This window comes from Mesoplodon mirus (genome assembly GCF_964341445.2).
Source record: "Mesoplodon mirus genome assembly, chromosome: 20".
NCBI classification, from domain to species: domain Eukaryota; kingdom Metazoa; phylum Chordata; class Mammalia; order Artiodactyla; family Ziphiidae; genus Mesoplodon; species Mesoplodon mirus.
Window position 1 is genome coordinate 22,864,095 of NC_138996.1, and position 17,392 is coordinate 22,881,486.

Below are 17,392 nucleotides of genomic sequence, written 5' to 3' on the forward strand. Positions count from 1 at the left end.
AAGCTAATAAGGATTATCTCTGGTAAGCCAGGTTTGCTATTTTAAAATGAGAAGAAAGAAAAAAAAAAGGAGAGGGGGAAACTGTGTCCAGAAAATTATATTCTTTCCTTAATGGGAGGAGAGATACAAAGGAGATAAATTTAAACTTTTTTCTTCTTGTTTCAATTCTGATAATAATGCAAAATATAGTATTAATCTGGTTCTTCTTACTTTCCTATGAGAATGACACATAAACTCTAGTGCATTCCTCCTCCTCTCTCTACCCCTCCAATCATATTTCTAAGTTTCCTTTCCAGTCTCTGGTCTGCATTCAAAATTACTTTTTCTTTTCCTCCTGAGTAAAACTGCAAATTTAAGGTGGAGGAGTGGAAAAAGGAGGCGTTGAAACAGCTTTACATGAAAAGGTGGTTTACCATGACTAATCCAACATCAGTTTATGATGCAAGCCTGTTTCTTAAAATACAGTGTACAATGAAGCAGATCATGAAATTTATTTTTTAGATTCTTTTTCTCCAGAACAAATCACCTCAGTTCTATTCTTTCTCCCAGCTCATCTTGCTTTATTATTTTAAAATTCTCATCATCATTCTTCAATTTTGGGGGACTGAACTCTATGCAGAGAGCTAACACAGAGCTGGATGTGTGTGGAGTGGAGTGGGAAGATTAGAAGAGAAGGTTACACAGAGCGCTTCTTAAATCACACCTCCGTACTGCGGGAAAAACCACATTCAACTTTACCACCCTTGGAACATCGTGAATATCGCTCTACAGTATAACACGGATCTGACTTTTCTACCACTCAACAAGGATGGCAAATAAACTTGTAATTATACAGTTGGCAGTGCTGCTACCAGTGACCTCTGTCACTCTTGAGCAATGCTATGAGTCCGGCTTCATAATGGGCACTTTCTATACGCAGCTCATTTCAGATTAAAATAAATCTGCTGGGTTATTATTATTCTCATTTTATTGGAAAGGAAACTGAAAGTCTGAGATGTATCAGAGCTAAGGTTTCAACTCCTATCTCCTTAGTTTACATTATAAAACGTTTAGTCTTTCCAGTTCACTTTGGTAGGTATTTGAGAATGTGAGAGGAAAAACAAAATTCTGATATACCTCATTGTTTTATTATAATAAAACTCTAGTCTAATGTATAGGACCACCAGCTACCATAAATACACAGTCTCACTGAAAATGGATGCTCATCTTAGAGAAGTAGTCAGTTACCTGAAGAAAACTTGAGAGAATCGTCTCCATATAGCCAAATGACTCATTTCACATGAGACTAAACTCTATTGTTTCTTATATAAATAATGAGCTTTCTTTTTTTTTTGGCCAGTATTTCAGAATATGTATTTTATTCCTTTCTTACCAGTGCTTTAGACTAGAAATCCCTAGAGGTATAAGCAAGAATGAATAAAAGCTGTGGGGAAAAGAATATTTTACTTGTGAGACTAGGCCTGCAAGTTAATGGAATCTTAAGATAATAGTCTCCAATTGTGTGTTTACCATCTAGGTTTAGAACCTCAATGGAAGAACAGCTTTGAAATCTATGGCAAGGCTTCATATTCGTAAAAAGAACAGAGCTGGCATATAATGTCTTATTCACTTTCCCACCACAGATAGTATTTGAAATGTTTTATACAATTATGTATTTTAAATAAATGGCCTTTCATGCTATGGATCTTAGTTACCATAGAAATGGATTCTTTCCTCATAGAACATTGTAGAAACTCAGATTGGCAGTTTAGTCTTCCTAAGCAATTCACTGATTCATTTGATTTTCTAGTGACTAAGAGTTAGGGATTTTTTTCTTTTCCCCTTCTGTGGGGGGAAAAAAAATCCAGCTTATTGCTGGTTAAAACAATTCATTTAGGAGGTAAATTTTACAGGTGCAAGGATGATTTTGGTCCGACACTTTTCAAGATGGGGAAGAAGTTCTGAAAGTGTAGTGGAAATGGAAAATTTGGAAATTCCAAAGATCTATTGGATGATGGCAAATTATGGATATTTTCTATTCCCTTTGTTTCTTCTATTCAAAACTCTAAGGCACAAATTAAAAACTGACAGCCGGGGGCTTGAACGTGGGTGCAGAAACTTTCAACATCATCACTCTCTTCTGTCTTGTGCTTAGCCTCTTTATGAATTAAATCAAGTTTCTGGTCTCTAAAGACTTTAAAACCTGGATCCCTGCTAAAATTCATCTCTTAAATTTGATAAAATGAATTCTTTTTGTAAAGGAATAAAGGATATAATTGTGATCTATTATTAATACTATTTACGTGTTTAGCACAATGCCTGACACATAGTTATTACCCAATAAACTGTAGCATAATAGTACTTAACAATCTATTTTATGAATTTAAGAAGTCTGTCTTATCTTGTTTAGTCTTTTGGCATGATAATTTGACATACTCCACTATTTTATCATCATACACAAGATTATCTGGTAATACTGCTATTTTATCTCTATTATTTTGCATACAATTTCCTATTGCCCATATCTATCTAGAAGAATAACACAAAATCAAGATGGTCAAATCTTTTTTTTTTTGGTCAACATGAACTTCAGAGATACCAATTATCTATCACATATGGACAGTAGAATAAATAAAGAGGAAATACTGACTTTAAAGTTCTAGTTTACCTATATATGGCTATTTCTTTCTAATCTGTCCTTCAGAATTGAAGCACTTATATATGTTTAATTATACATAAAACCTATTATTAGGTGCCAATTTAGAAAAAAAATGAGGTAATAAAAATATCATGGGTAAACATTCAAACATTTTGTCCCCAGCAAATTTTCTTCCTAGCTCTTTCAATACATTCATAGAACAAGTTACTGAGTCATCCAGATGAAAATACACAGACATACATGCAGCAAAAAAATTATTCAATTCGACCTCAAATGGAGGGGAAAGTAACCTTATTTCTCATCAAGTTTCTTAAAGTAGAAGTCACAATTAGGAGGCATAGAGAACCCGTAAAATCGCCTCTTTCTCTTTCATGGTTTTTCACTGTCCTTTCAGAATACAGGTGCTCCATCATGGACTAAGGTTTGGGAAGTAAATGCAGAAGCTGGTACCCACCACCCACCCTTCAGTTCCGCAGAAGAGAGAATGAGGGAGCACGTGGAATTGCCCAGCTGCCCACAAGACCCAGATATGTAAATGAGTTTCCCAGGAAGTCATGCCTTGTCTATATAATTCACTGGTTCCTGTTGTTCTGCTTTACCAGTAATTTTCCATATTTTCCTCTATTGTCCAACTAACCGATTGAGTCTAAATGAAATTTAGACATTAAATGTTGTCTGAGAGCATCTTTTTTAAAATCTCTATCTTTTCATTTCTACTTTCTAGGAAAGGCCTTAAAAAAAGAATCCTACTTCCTATTCTATATGTTCCTGTCTCTACTTGACTGTACATACTGGAGAATGCCTACATTTCATTAAAGAAAAAAGAAATTACCTTGTCCAAAATAAGCTCCCTTATGCACATTTCGAGCACCTTGGTATCCCAAACTCCTACAGATGACCTGTCCTCCACGCAATTCCCAGCGGTCGTCACAAACTGTACCCCACTGGCCATCATGGAAAATTTCCACTCTGCCTTCGTGAGGGCCGCTACCACCAACCAGTCGAACTTTCTTAGACGGTGCTGTCACAGAAACAAGCAGGGCTTAATTTTACATATATGTACATATTGCTGTATGCTTTTTTTAAAAAAAAAAGCATTTGAGCACATTTTTCCAGCAAGTTCAATTATTGGAATAAATATTAAACTTTCTAGCACCACCTACTGGTAAAGAGTTTAATTGCAAACATTGTACATATTGGTCAGATCTGAAGAGTAAATCTACTCTTTCTTTTTTATAAGTTACATCTATGAAAACACTGCAATGATTTTGTTCCAGTGACTTTAAAATTTTACAGCTACAAGTCTGTGAATGTTATAGAGATTTTTCATACTATTTTTAAAAATTTTAACAAAGTGATTGCTTTCTTGACACACTAACACACAAACTGGAACATACATCCAGTGACTTTCAGTGATACAGGAGGTTGAGGAGAAGATATTTTATAATATCATAAACATAAAAATAGACCAAACATCCTGTTCTTTACCAAGAAAAACAAGGTAACTATAATGACAAAATCAATTTAGAAATAGCAAAGATATTCCTTGATATAAGCCCCCTGGATTTTGTCCCAAAGTGTTTTTCTTGTTTTGAAAAAGGATTAATGAGATAGAAATCAGACAATTTTCATTTATTTTGAGAAATCGCTAAAGCAGTAAACTTTGGGAAGAAATATACCATGTTTACAACAAAGTGATTTTGTTCTGCAATGCCCAAGTAATCAAAATTGCCATATATACAGTAAACTTTTATAAAACTTTGATCATGTGCAATGATTTACATAAATATGAAATGTTTCTTTCCCAGTTTTAAAACCAACATACACATTTTGAACCTAAGAACAGATAAAGTGTGTAAATAGTATCACAAAAAATTTCACTTAGAAAATTTCTTTAAACAGCCTGAACGATTCTAGTTATTTGTTAAAAAATCATTTGGCTGAAGAACAGAAAAAGGCAAAGACAGAAAATAATTTTTAAAATTTACTTAGTGCTAAATAAAATAAAAATATTCTCTAATAATTAGAAAAGCCAATGAATAAACACAGTTCTATTTAAATATCTTTTCAAATATGAGTTTGAAGAACACCATAATATAAAAAAGCAAGATGTAATTCTTACAACAGAAATATCTCTGTAATGTGAAAATGGAGTTTTAGTGTATGGGTTTTCAGAACTCAGTTAACTAAAGAAATAGTAACTTTTGTTTTCTAATTTGAGTAAATTTTGTTGGAACAGTAATCCAACAACATGTAAAAAAAATAAACAATTTCCTACAAGCCTGACTGAGCAACTAAGAAACATGAAAAGCAAACATGTATTAACATGTAGTATTACAATTATAATTATTTTCTTGATTCGTCCAAAATATAATTCAGTGCTCAATACTGAATTAATGTAATAATGTCCAGGTGCATAAGCCCTTCCTCACTTAATAAACATGAGTTACAAACATTAAAAACATTTTTAAGAAGGAAAATAATTTGCTATTGCAGTATTCAAACTTCCAGTTACTAAGTAAAATACAGGGTGACCCAATCATTCACTGTAAATGCCTAAGAAAATAGGAAATAATAATCCAGGAATAGATTGTGTAGTTTTAAAACATTAGAGTCATGTAATAGTAACTAGTGCCACTCCCAAATGTTTATTTTTACAGAAGTCAAAAATAAATCTCCCTGTGCTATGCTGCTACTTCCCATCAGCCAACTATTTTACATTCAGTAGTGTATATATGTGGATGCTACTCTCACTTTGCCCCAGCTTCGCCCTCCCACCCCATGTCCTCAAGTCCATTTTCTATGCCTACCTCTTTATTCCTGTCCTGCCCCTAGGTTCTTCAGAACCATTTATTTCTTTTTTAGATTCCATATATATGCATTAGCATACAGTATTTATTTTTCTCTTTCTGACTTACTTTACTCTGTATGACAGACTCTAGGTCCATCCACCTCATTACAAATAACTCAATTTCGTTTCTTTTTATGGCTGAGTAATATTCCATTGTATATATGTGCCACATCTTCTTTATGCATTCATCTGTTGATGGACATTTAGGTTGGTTCCATGTCCTGGCTATCGTAAACAGAGGACACGACCTTTAAAAGAATGACATAGCCATAGGACATGACATAAACTGGTTAGAACCAACTAGGTCTGAGATGGCGGACGAGACTTCCACTGGACCTTGAGCCTCTGTATACGCTCACTGTAACACATCAGCATGCTAAATGACACACCCACAGGCTCCATGACAGTTCCAAGGCTGACCATAAAAGGTCAACAAGTGGGTGGTGGCCCAGTTCCTGGAAATCCCCACCCCTTCCCCAAAATAGCTGGAATACTCCTCCCACTCATTAGCCTAAGAAATTACACCCCCCCCCATAAAAACTGACAACCCCCGTACCCTGGTGCTGCTCTCACGTTCTGAGATGGCCCACACTCTGTCTGTGGAGTGCGTTTCTCTCTAAATAAATCCACTTCTTACCTATCACTTTGTCTCTCACGGAATTCTTTCTGTGATGAGACATCAAGAACCTGAGCTTCATTAAGTTATGAGACCGGGTGTGTGGTATCAGTTAAAAGACTGTGGGTTCAAGTCCCAATCTGAGATACAGGGTTTAAGTTAGGCACCTGGAACAGCTGAATCAACACTTGAATCTGCTCAGGATTCTCTCTCCAAATTTTATCCAAGAGCCTCTCTGTTAAGTTGCTTCATTCTTTCCTTTGATTGCAAGCTGGACATCTTTGTTCCCCAGTGAACATGTCTGTTAACAACTCCTAAATTTATATTTTACAGTCTCTTTCTCAGAGACAGTTCTAAAATATCCAAGGAAGTCCTCCTATGACCTAGTTTGAGCGAGATGCCCATCTATGGACTAAACAGCTTGGGCCAAAGACAGGGTCAGTTACATTCACATGCCATTCCTGGAATGGGGGGAGGGGAGAGGCATTTCCTTGTCAAAGGTGAGTTTTGAGCAAAGACAGTAAGCCCGGTTCATCAGACATTTTAATAATCTTCGTGTATTTATGAATATTCATTATACTATATGTTTAGCCTGGTGTTCTTTTAATATCCCTGACTGTAGAATATAACTGAAATTAAAAATCCACGAGTTAGATAATCTGGATTTTACTTATTCCTCTGACACTGTTTATGTGAGCTTATTAAACTATTCAACCTTTCTAGGACCAAATTTTCCAACTGTTAAAAAGAGAAAATGATATTTGCTCTTAGTTAAAGCATCTAAACACAACTTCTCTGTCCTAGGCATTTTCCTTGGTTTCAGAAATTATTTGAATAAAGCATGTATCCTGCCCTCAAGATTCAAGTATTTCTGAGGTTATTCTGAAGGTTAAATAGTTCATTCTTTAAAATGAAGTACAAATGTAAAGGTTTTACTTTTACAAGTTTTGAAAATTTTGAGGTTTCCATTTTGTGGAGAAAGCATTAGAATGAATATATTATCTTGATATTAATCACCTTATTAATTTTTTTAACTACTTTCCCATTTAATACTTATCCTTCTCAAACAGGAGATCTTAACCAAGTAGGATGACATGTTACAGATAGACAAAACCTACCCTATTGTTTTTAGATGTGAGTGTATTTGACCTTTGTTATTTCCAAACATGATAAATCTTGAAGAGACTCTTGGAGACCAGTAATGAGTAAACTATGGCCTTAAGCCAACCTCAGCTTGCTGTCTATTTTGTAAATAAAGTTTTGGTGGAATGCAGCCATGCCCATTAGTTTACATACTGTGTAGGGCTGCTTTCAGGCTACACAGCAGAGTTGAATAGTGTGACAGAGACCTTCTGGCATGCAAACCAAAAATATTTACTGGCTGGTCCTTTTCTGAAAAAGCTTGCCAACCCCTGATATAACTGAAAACACAAGACTAGTATAATAGAGGATTTCAGTAGGGAAAATCCTGCCGTGTGACCCCTGGAACAAATAAGGTCATGATTAATCTCTACTTACCTCTCCAGTTTAACCCTTTGAAAATCTCTCCGCCCCCTCTCCTTGCTCCCTTTAGTTCAATTATATAATTACTCACATTCCCAAATAAGCCTTGCTCTCCTTTATTTCTGAGGCTTTCATTCCTCAATCCCCCCTACCCTTTCCTCCCCTCCCCACCACCAGCACCTCCCATTTCTTCACCCTCAGCCCCCAGTTTGGATTGGTATCCCTTCTCAGGCTCACACAGCACTACTGCCCTACAAAGCATCGTAAACTAGGTAATTTTCTCTCCCAGACTGAGGTCCTTTCAGTTATCTTTTCAATACCTGACCAAATATCACTTGACGAAGTCACTTGATGAAGAGTTATGGTATGAGTGAATGAATTTTGACCTCTTCTTGATATGCCATCTCTATTACCTGAGTGGATTAAATTGGCGAATGCTTAAACTATCAAACACTGAAAAGAAGTAGAATTTAGTATGTCACCAGTCTCTAGAGAGAATATAGTTTCTATGTGTAGAAGCAGTAAAGGAAATTGCGAAGGAAAGGTGGATTTAAACATGAGTCCTATTATAGGAAAAAACTATGTGGCTGTCCACGAAGAGCCCCCCAAGGTGGACGGGTCTGATCAGAAACCTCACATATTCCAAAACCTGATTATTTGTAGGTTTAGAGGATTTCTCTCTTAGTGGCAGACTAATGTTAAACAGACTCTCGGGACTAAATGTCAATTCAATTTACAACCAGAAAGGTAACTGCCTCAAAAACGGGAATATTTTTAACTACTCGACAAGGCCATTTTCTCTCTGTGGGCAATCTGCACAAGAAGTCAAATCACAATCAGTGAATTATTCGTTTAATTAATTTATTAATTTACAATGAGACATAGCTATGAGATTTTGCCTCTGGGTTTGGCCAGTGCTCTTTGCTTAACACAATTTTCTTTATATATGTTAATATATTCCATCAGGTTAGGTGGTTTGACATATCTCTGCTTTGATTCACTGCAGTTTAACTTTCTAAAGGCAATCTTACTATTCTTATTCCCTAGATTTGGAGGAAAGAGTAGAGTACTGATAATTTCTATATATTTTTAAAAGTCTGTGTGTAATATTAAAATATATAAAATATTTATTACACAAATAGCTCATTCATATTTTTATGAGATACCAGACAAAAAATAAATAATAGATAATTTACAAAGGTTTTCTAATCTAATCTGAGAAAATAACTTCAAATATAGTGAAAGTTAACAAGTTCACTAGTTATTATTGTTTTGTTTATTGAAGGCTTATTTTGAAAGGAGGAAGTAAAACATATATTAAATATCTTGGAATAGAGGAATAGCTAAATTAATTATAGTATACATTAGATGGATAGTTTTATACTCATTAAACATTCCTGTCAAAAGAATCATACAGAAAATAGAGAAAAATGATAACATAAAATTTAAGTGACTAAATTAACATTAATGTTTCGTTTTAATGTGCCAAAAATATTGATATATACAAAGATTAGAAGGAAGTATCCAAGCATATTGACAGTAATTTTGTACAGGGGACAGAAATTGAATATAAAATGTTTTTCTTATTTTCTGAAATTATATTATTTTTAAAACTAAGATTAATTTAATTAAAATAAGTGGTGGCCAGATAGTCACTAATGTCCTTCCTGTTTTAAAGGGTCTCTGATTCAAGTTAAGCTGAAATTCATAAAATTGAGGGAAAGAACAAGCTCAGAATGAGAGATATAGTATAATGTCATTTATATAAAACACAGAAAATAATACCATCTATCATCTATGCAAACATACATATGTAGTAAATATATAAAAACATGAATAGAAAGAAACATGTAAACTCCATGATAGAAGTTTAACCTGGAAAAGCAAGGGAGACAGGCATAAATGGGGCTTCATCTGTGCTAGTTAACATGATATTTCTTAAAAGAGAAATATGTGTAGTCCGTATGGTAAAAGGACAACACCTCTAAAATGCGGGTGGTGTGTACATGACTATGTATTAGCTATTTGTTGTAAATGTTCTTCCTTCTTTTCTTTATATTTGAAATCTATTTTATTTAAAGGAGAAATCTATTTTATTTAAAGTCCCATATTCACGGGGACACTGATGGAGCCATCTATGAGCCCAAAATAAATTATAAAAGTGCTTCATATACAAGTCTTTTCTTGAAAGTTAGGAAAAAATATTATGAATCTAAGATGCTTGAGACAGGAAGGGGTCGGGGCACAACCCTTAAAAGAATGACATAGCCATTGAAGACACAACAAACTGGTTAGAACTAGGTCCAAGATGGCAGACAAGTTGACTTCCACTAGACCTTGAGCCTCATTATACGCTCATTGTAATACATCAGCATACTAAATGACATACCCACAGGCACCATGACGGTTCTGAGGCCAACCATAAAAGGCCAACCATAAAAGGCCAAAAAGTAGGCAATGACCCAATTCCTGGAAATCTCCACTCCGTCCCCAAAACAGTTGGAATAATCCTCCCACTCATTAGCCTATGAAATTGCCCAGCCTATAAAAACTAACCACCCATATTTTGGGGACTCTTGACTTCTGAGATGCCCCATACCCTGTCTATGCAGTGTGTATCTCCCTGAATAAAACTTCTTTTACTTTACTATGGCTCGCTCTTGCATTCTTTCCTGCACAAAGCCAAGAACCCACACTTGGTGGTAGTCCCAGGGACTCACGCGAGACCTGGGACGTGACCATCCTCTCGTGCCCCACTTTCTTTCTTGCAACAAGCTCTAGTAGACAAAATTTTAATTTGAAAAGCGAAGTCAGGAAGAATGTGGACTATGGGGTGTCTTTGCATTGTGTCCATCACTGCTACTTGAGTGGAAGTAAAGAACTGTGGTTAAAATGTAAAATGACTTTTGAGGAGTGTAGCCATTTCATTTCAATTACTATCACATTGTTTACCTCATGGTCATGCTTTCTTTTTTTTGTATCATTTATTGGAATTAGGATTTAGGGTTAAATTTACTACTCAATAGTAATTATTATATTTGAGTTTCAAATGTAACAAACATTTTTTTTTTAAAAAGTCTGGTTGTAAGTTGACCCAGAAGTCCTTGCAATATGGCAAAATTCCTCTAGAAAGGGAACTGATTTTTTAATTTAAGATAATTAGCTTAATGAGGTATTTAGCTATGAAAGGCACATCCTGGTGTGAAATAAAACTCATTTTATGGCAAGACAAGAAAAATTTAAACACACAAAAATTTCCTCTGCCCTTTGGATTCCACTCTCCCTTCTACTGTGCATTGTGTATCTGCCTTATGCATCGACCAGACCTCCCCCATCAGCAGAAATACCTGCTCAACCATAAAGAACAACATTCTCCTAGCATTAGCAAGACAACTCCTTCAAAGATAACATTCCTTCTTGATCTTGTACGGGATCAAATGACTTACCACGATGACCCTTAGATCTGGATTATGTAAACTGTCAATAATACATCATTTGATGTACAGCCCTCCGCCTCAGAAAACTTATATAACTATGCCTTGACTTCTAATGGGCGGAACAGTTCTCAGACCTGAGATGTTGTTGCTGAGTTATAATCCTCAAATTTGGCCCGAATAAACTTTTCCATTTCTTTTTTAGATTGACTGATTATTATTTTTTTACACTGGATATCAGATGTTTGGAGAAATAGGTTGAATTTCTTGGAAAAATAATTTAACAGATTTTGAATCTTACTCCAGAAGTCAAAGAAAACAAGTATTCTGGAAGTCCCCAAACGGGGTAAAGAGGAGAAACCAGAGGGAGAAGATTTCAGTGGAGCATGTGTGCAAAGTATTTTGATGGCAGGGGAGAGACTGAGGGTGGCCAGTGAGGAAAATATGGAGTCTAATCTAGCCAGGAGTTTCGACACAGTAAAGTCTAAGGTTCAACTTGAAAGTTGTAGACTCTTCTGCTCACATTTTCCTGTTACGAATAAGCTGTCAGTAAAATTCTCTTAGATCCCCAGGTGGAGCTAGGGAACATTCTCAAATGAAGGGAGAGGTGTGGTGCTCAGTGTTGGAATGAGTGACATGGGGGTAAAGGAGCGATCACAGATGCATAGGCGTGTGAGTTTCCTAGGGCTACGATATTAAATGGTCACAATTTGTGCAGCTTAAAACAACAGAAGTTTATTCTCACAGTTCTGGAGGTCAGAAGTCTGAAATCAAGATGTCCGCAGGGCTGTTTTCTCTTCAAAGGCTCTGGGGAGAAATCCTTCCTTGCCTTGTCTTAGGTTCTCATGACTCCAGCCAGTCTCAGTGTTCTTTGGCTTGTAACCGAATCCCTCTAATCCCTGCCTCTGTCTCCAGCTTTTCACCATGTCTCTGTGGCCTCCTCTTATAAAAACACCAGTTGTTAGCTTTAGGGCCCACCTGAATCCAACATGACCTCATCTTAGCCTAACTACACCTGCAAAGACCCTACTTCCAAATAAGGTCGCATCCTGAGGTTTCAAGAGCACCTGAATTTCTAGAAACCCTATTAAACCCACTATCACAGCCGTGGCAGGGATTTGAATGAGGAGACATGGGGAATATAATTTTTCTGTATTTTCATCAATCTACTTCAGACAGGAGGCACTGGAATTGCCTTAGAATGTGAGGTTGGTGCTCAAACAATTTTATTTCAGTATTAAAGAACTGACCCCCAAGATTTGAGGACTGCAGAATAGCTGGGTAGTAGACATTTGGTTACACTGGAAATTAGTGACTTAGCAAAGCTAACAATGATGACACTGAACACCTGTAGTTCAGCGACTGAATAACTAAAAGACTGAGAATGTGCTGCATCAAAAAAAACTGTACTAAACCTCAGATGATATTGAGTGAATCAATTATAACTTAAAAGTTCTTACTTCGCAGTGGATTAAGCAGGATATGAGTGACAATTCAGGTGAAGCAGGGGATGAGAATAACTGCAGTACCCCAGGAAAGGGTCAGGATCTGTAGGTTAAGCCACAGTGGGAGATATTTCTGGGACACTTCATGCGCAAGTAACTGTGTTGTTCTAGGGAATCTCGTCTTGAGACTCACATTGTAGGGCAATGCATGGCCAGAGAAGCCAGGTTAAGGGAGCAAATGATAGGTTGTGAACTGGGAATACTTTGGTGGTCCAGTGGTTAGGACTCCATGCACTCACTGCCGAGGGCCCGGGTTCAATCCCTGGTCAGGGAACTAAGATCCCACAAGTCACCTGGTGCGGCCAAAAAAAAAGGCTGGAACCTATAACCTATATTTGGAAAGTGCTTGAATTGGAACAAAAGAAACAATCTTGTATTAGTGTAAGACTACATGTACTGCAGAACAGGAAGCCAGGACCTGCTTCTCTGAAGAAGAAAGCCATTTGGTCCTCTGAGGTCGTGGAGGTGTGGAAGTGGCCTGTTGGGTCTCTCTACTCTATCTGAACTCCAGCACATAACTGAAGGAATTTCAAATTTTGCTAATGCAAAGGACCTAGCTGGAACCGTATTGATGTTTTTTTTTTTTCTTCCATCTCATTAGCTCTGGTGAGAGTCAGGCTGTAAGTCAGCTGGGATAACTCCTAAACAGGACCAGTGCTAACCACTGGATTCATTGCTGATTTAAATCTCTATTTCAATTTACAAGACATATTAGTTACACATACTACAAGGGAACACATGCATTGTGTTAATGGAATACTATATGTTTTTAGTGCCCATTTATGGAATCATATAAAGCTTGAAACAGCACATAAGTGTCAAGAATGAGCATCTAAGTTAGCTGGAGACATCACTGCTCAGGTACACTCTGCTCTGCTGAAGCCCAGGTGGGCTACTGAGAAAAGGACAGTGCAGTTAAACAAGAGACACAATAAAAGAAGAGGACATCAAAGTAACCACATTATACTGAAAAAAAAAGTTCAAATTGAGTCAGTTACTGAAATAGAGATAGAATATTAGCAGGTAGCTTCTTCCCCTTATGCATATGAGTAATTCTCAATACAATAATGGAGGCTAGGTAAGCATTCTAGAAAGACTATGTTTCTGAGTTAATATACTTGGGGGAAGAGACTGGAGGCAATGGCTGGAATGGGATAGGAAGGAAGAAACATAAACTAACAGAGATTAATTGGGAATATTTTTTGGGAATTTGACCTAATGGAGTTCATATTGTAAGAACTCTTACGTTAAGGCCTTTCAATGATGAGGCTCATTCTAGAAAACCAAATTGCTCTTTACAAATCTCTTTCTCTCCCTTCCTTCTTTCTCTCTCCACACCTTCCGTATGACATATTTGTGGTATTTATATATATAAAAAAATATAAAGCTAGTTGTGGGAGTGTTGAATGGAGTCACAGCTACAAATAGGGACTTTGGAAATCAATACACCAGGCTCTGTGATTCTGTTCTACCACTCAGTGGTGAGCTTCAGTTTCTAATCCATAAAATGGAAATGATGATAGGACTTACCTCAAAGGCTCTTCTGAAGATCAGATGAGATAACACACTAAAGCCCCTGCATTAGAGAGTAAATATTTTCTAAAAGCTCATTATTATACTTATTTCATGTTTGGAAGAGAAGCCTTTACTTTGGTCAACTGAATGCTTGGAGAAAGACCAGAATTCATTTAAGGTTGGGCTGAGCCCTCAGCAGAAATCAAATGAAAGACATACAGATATTTCGTATCATTGTATGAGTTTCAAAATAAGACATTTCCTCTAAATTCACATCCTAATTACAATCTTATTGGGTAAAAAGCACAGTAGAAAACACTAACAAATGACACATTAGTAATTGGCATGTTGAGGACATAACCTAACACAGAGTGTTTCATTGTATGGCCAGAAGTCTGTCTGCTTGAAACACAAACACTTTCAAGTTAGGGTGAGAACACAGCAAACTATTAGGACAAGATTTAGAACTTGGTGCAGACTGGTTTTCTCTTTATTATACGTTATTAAATTTGGTGTAATTTGTGCATCTGAACTGGGCATTTCAGCCTCTACTTTTGTCTGAAGAAAAAACCCTTTCTCCCCTAATTTGGAAAGTTTAGGTTCGTATTTGACACACTTAAGAATCCCTTTGCAGTCTGGGGTGCCAGAAAACTGGTGAACCGAATCCCCTGGCATTGTCTCCCAGGGTCCCTGGGATCAGGGCCATCAGTGGCAAGTGTGGACCAAGTACTGCTGGAGAAGAAGAGGGCTCCCAGGTACAGAATGGGAGCCTGTCCCCCCGTACAGAATGGGGTAGGAAGTCCTATCCAATTAAACCACAGGCAAAGAGATCCAACTCCTCTTCAGATGTTTGCTTTAACTGGCCAGTTTGCTACTGGCCAGTTTGCTACTACTGAGGATGATCTGATTCCTCTCTGCCCCTTTTTTTCCTGGAGACTTTGGTGTCAAGCCGGCACAGACCCAGAGTACCACTGACAACTCTAATTTGTTTCAACACTTCTCAGAGCTTTTTCATCAGCAGCGTCTTGGGCTCACACTTTGCTCCTCAGAGCCTGGAACTCCCGTTTTATTAGCCTGATATTTTGTCCTGACCTCTGTTGACAGCTTCTGGCCTCTGGCGTGCACTCTGTTTAGTCACTCCTTTTATTTATAACTTATGCTCTTTTGCTTGGCTCAGACTCATTGATTTGTGATCTGGTCACACTTGTGCTGCTCTATCTAATGTAAAATCTTATCTGATTCTCCAGCACCTCTTTTTGTCCATGGCATTTATTTAGCTTCTTGCATTCTCATTTGGCTCTCACTCCTGTCCAGATTACAGATTTTAAATGTCTGCATTATACCAGCGAGGAAGAGCAGCTCCAGTTCAGAGAGACCACGACCACTGAGAACTATGCCTTATGAGTGTAAAGCACTTTATAGTATTACAGAGCATCTGCATACACACAATATCTTATGTGACCCTCACAACAATCCAGTGGGGTAGGCAATACGATGCCCATTTCACTGGGGAATGAATGGAAGTGGGGAGACACACCTAGGGACACTACTGAGAATTCTACTAGAACCTTAATGTTGTGAATCCTGGGACTATGTGTTAAACCTTGAAGGAAAGGAGAGTTGAGAGAATTCAATCTGTTGATTAACAGAGAGACGTTCAAAACTAACATGGAATCCCACATTTTTCCTTTTCTTAGTTTGCCTTTTCTTACGTTTTCTCCTTTCTCACTGTCAGCCCTTTCTTCACCTACACAAAATGTCTCCAGTTCTACTGAAGTATTTATTTTTCTCCAGGATCTATACTGGATATTTAAAGCATAAAGTACAATGAGTTGTGTTAAAAAAATTTTTTTTTACAGTTTTTATTCAATAACATAACTAGCACACTTAGGAACTTTGTTTTTTACATGTGCTTTTACCAAGGATACTAAATGCAGCAGGCTGGTGAAAAGAGCTTTTTAGACTAAAACAATTTCATCATTTTTTTTCAGCATTTTTTTTTTATGATCAAAATATTCTTGCTTGAAACAGCTAGGTATTTTAAGGAAACAAGTTTTGTTTTTTGGTTCAAAAATGTTGAATGAACTGCCCCAGCTCCACTTGACCTCACTATAAAACTTGAAAAAAAATATGCCATAAACTGGAGAATAAGAAGACATGAATGAAACTAAGCAAATCAAAGTCAATTTACCTTTGTAAAATTCTAAGGGATTTAAAAATCTTGACCTACTCTGAACACCTGTGGAGCCCTGTTCCTCCCCCCCATATACCTCTGCTCTATTATATAACTGCCTGTTTCCATGTCTATGTCTTTCTGGGACAATCAGTGCAGGAATTCCAGGGACAATAGCTATCTTATACGTTATTTAGTCCAGCTCCAGGAGGTACACAATAAACATATGCTGAATGAACAAATGGATTCTTTTAGGGCATCCCTATCTCTGGCTGAGACTGGTATTTTTGAGGGTAAAGAATGCACAGATAATCGGTATCCATGAGATTTCTCCTGGAACCCGATGGGTTCAGGAGACACTAGATGGGTGGGTGGCAGAGGGCTCCTGGCCTGGCTCTGAGGAAGGTAGGAAGAGCCCGCCAGTCAGTACATGGGAGGTGTCCCAGCTCAGGACGGTGGTGATGGTGGGGTGCTGGAGTGGGTAGAGGTATGAGCAAGGGAGCAGAGACCCAAACAGTACCGAGGACCAGGAGAGGAAGGCATGCGGAAGCCAGGCACCATTCGGGAACCAAGGTTGTTTGGAGGAGCCACAAAGGGATCTTGGAATCAGTTGTGCTGTGACTTGTCCAGAGGTGATGGTCCTTTTAGTGAGATGGTAGCACAGGGTGTCCCGCCCAACCCACCTGATCTTCAAAGGGGCCTGCCCTAATATGATCAGGGAGTTATGCTGGTCCTGACACATATATAAAAGAGGAAATAAGAATGAAATTAGAACATCCTCTAACACCACACACAAAAATAAACTCAAAATGGATTAAAGACCTACATGTAAGACTAGATACTATAAAACTCTTAGAGGAAATCATAGGGAGAACACGCTCTGACATAAATCACAGCAAGATGTGATAGATCTTTTCTGATCTATCTCCCAGAGTAATGGAAATAAAAACAAAAATAAACAAATGGGGCCTAATTAAACTTAAAAGCTTTTGCACAGCAAAGGTACCCATAAACAAAATGAAAAGAAAACCCACAGAATGGGAGAAAATATTTGCAAACGAAGTGACCGACAAGGGATTAATCTCCAACAGCTCATACAGCTCAATATCAAAAAAACAAACAACCCAATCAAAAAATGGGTGGAAGATCTAAATAAA

At 37.2% G+C, this 17,392-nt stretch overlaps 1 protein-coding gene across 2 annotated transcripts in view; it reads right to left on the minus strand.

Annotated features, from left to right (window-relative positions):
* Positions 1-17,392, minus strand: part of MSR1 (macrophage scavenger receptor 1) — a gene marked incomplete at its 5' end in the record, with an annotated part of 57,971 nt that overhangs the window by 6,811 nt on the left and 33,768 nt on the right. The window contains one exon of one of the 2 annotated variants that reach the window (XM_082608758.1): positions 3,471-3,659. In XM_082608758.1, coding sequence (XP_082464884.1) covers positions 3,471-3,659 — 189 coding nt within the window. Of the gene's footprint in view, positions 1-3,470; positions 3,660-15,926; positions 16,969-17,392 lie in introns of those variants that run through there. The other variant, XM_082608759.1, reaches the window with a different exon arrangement.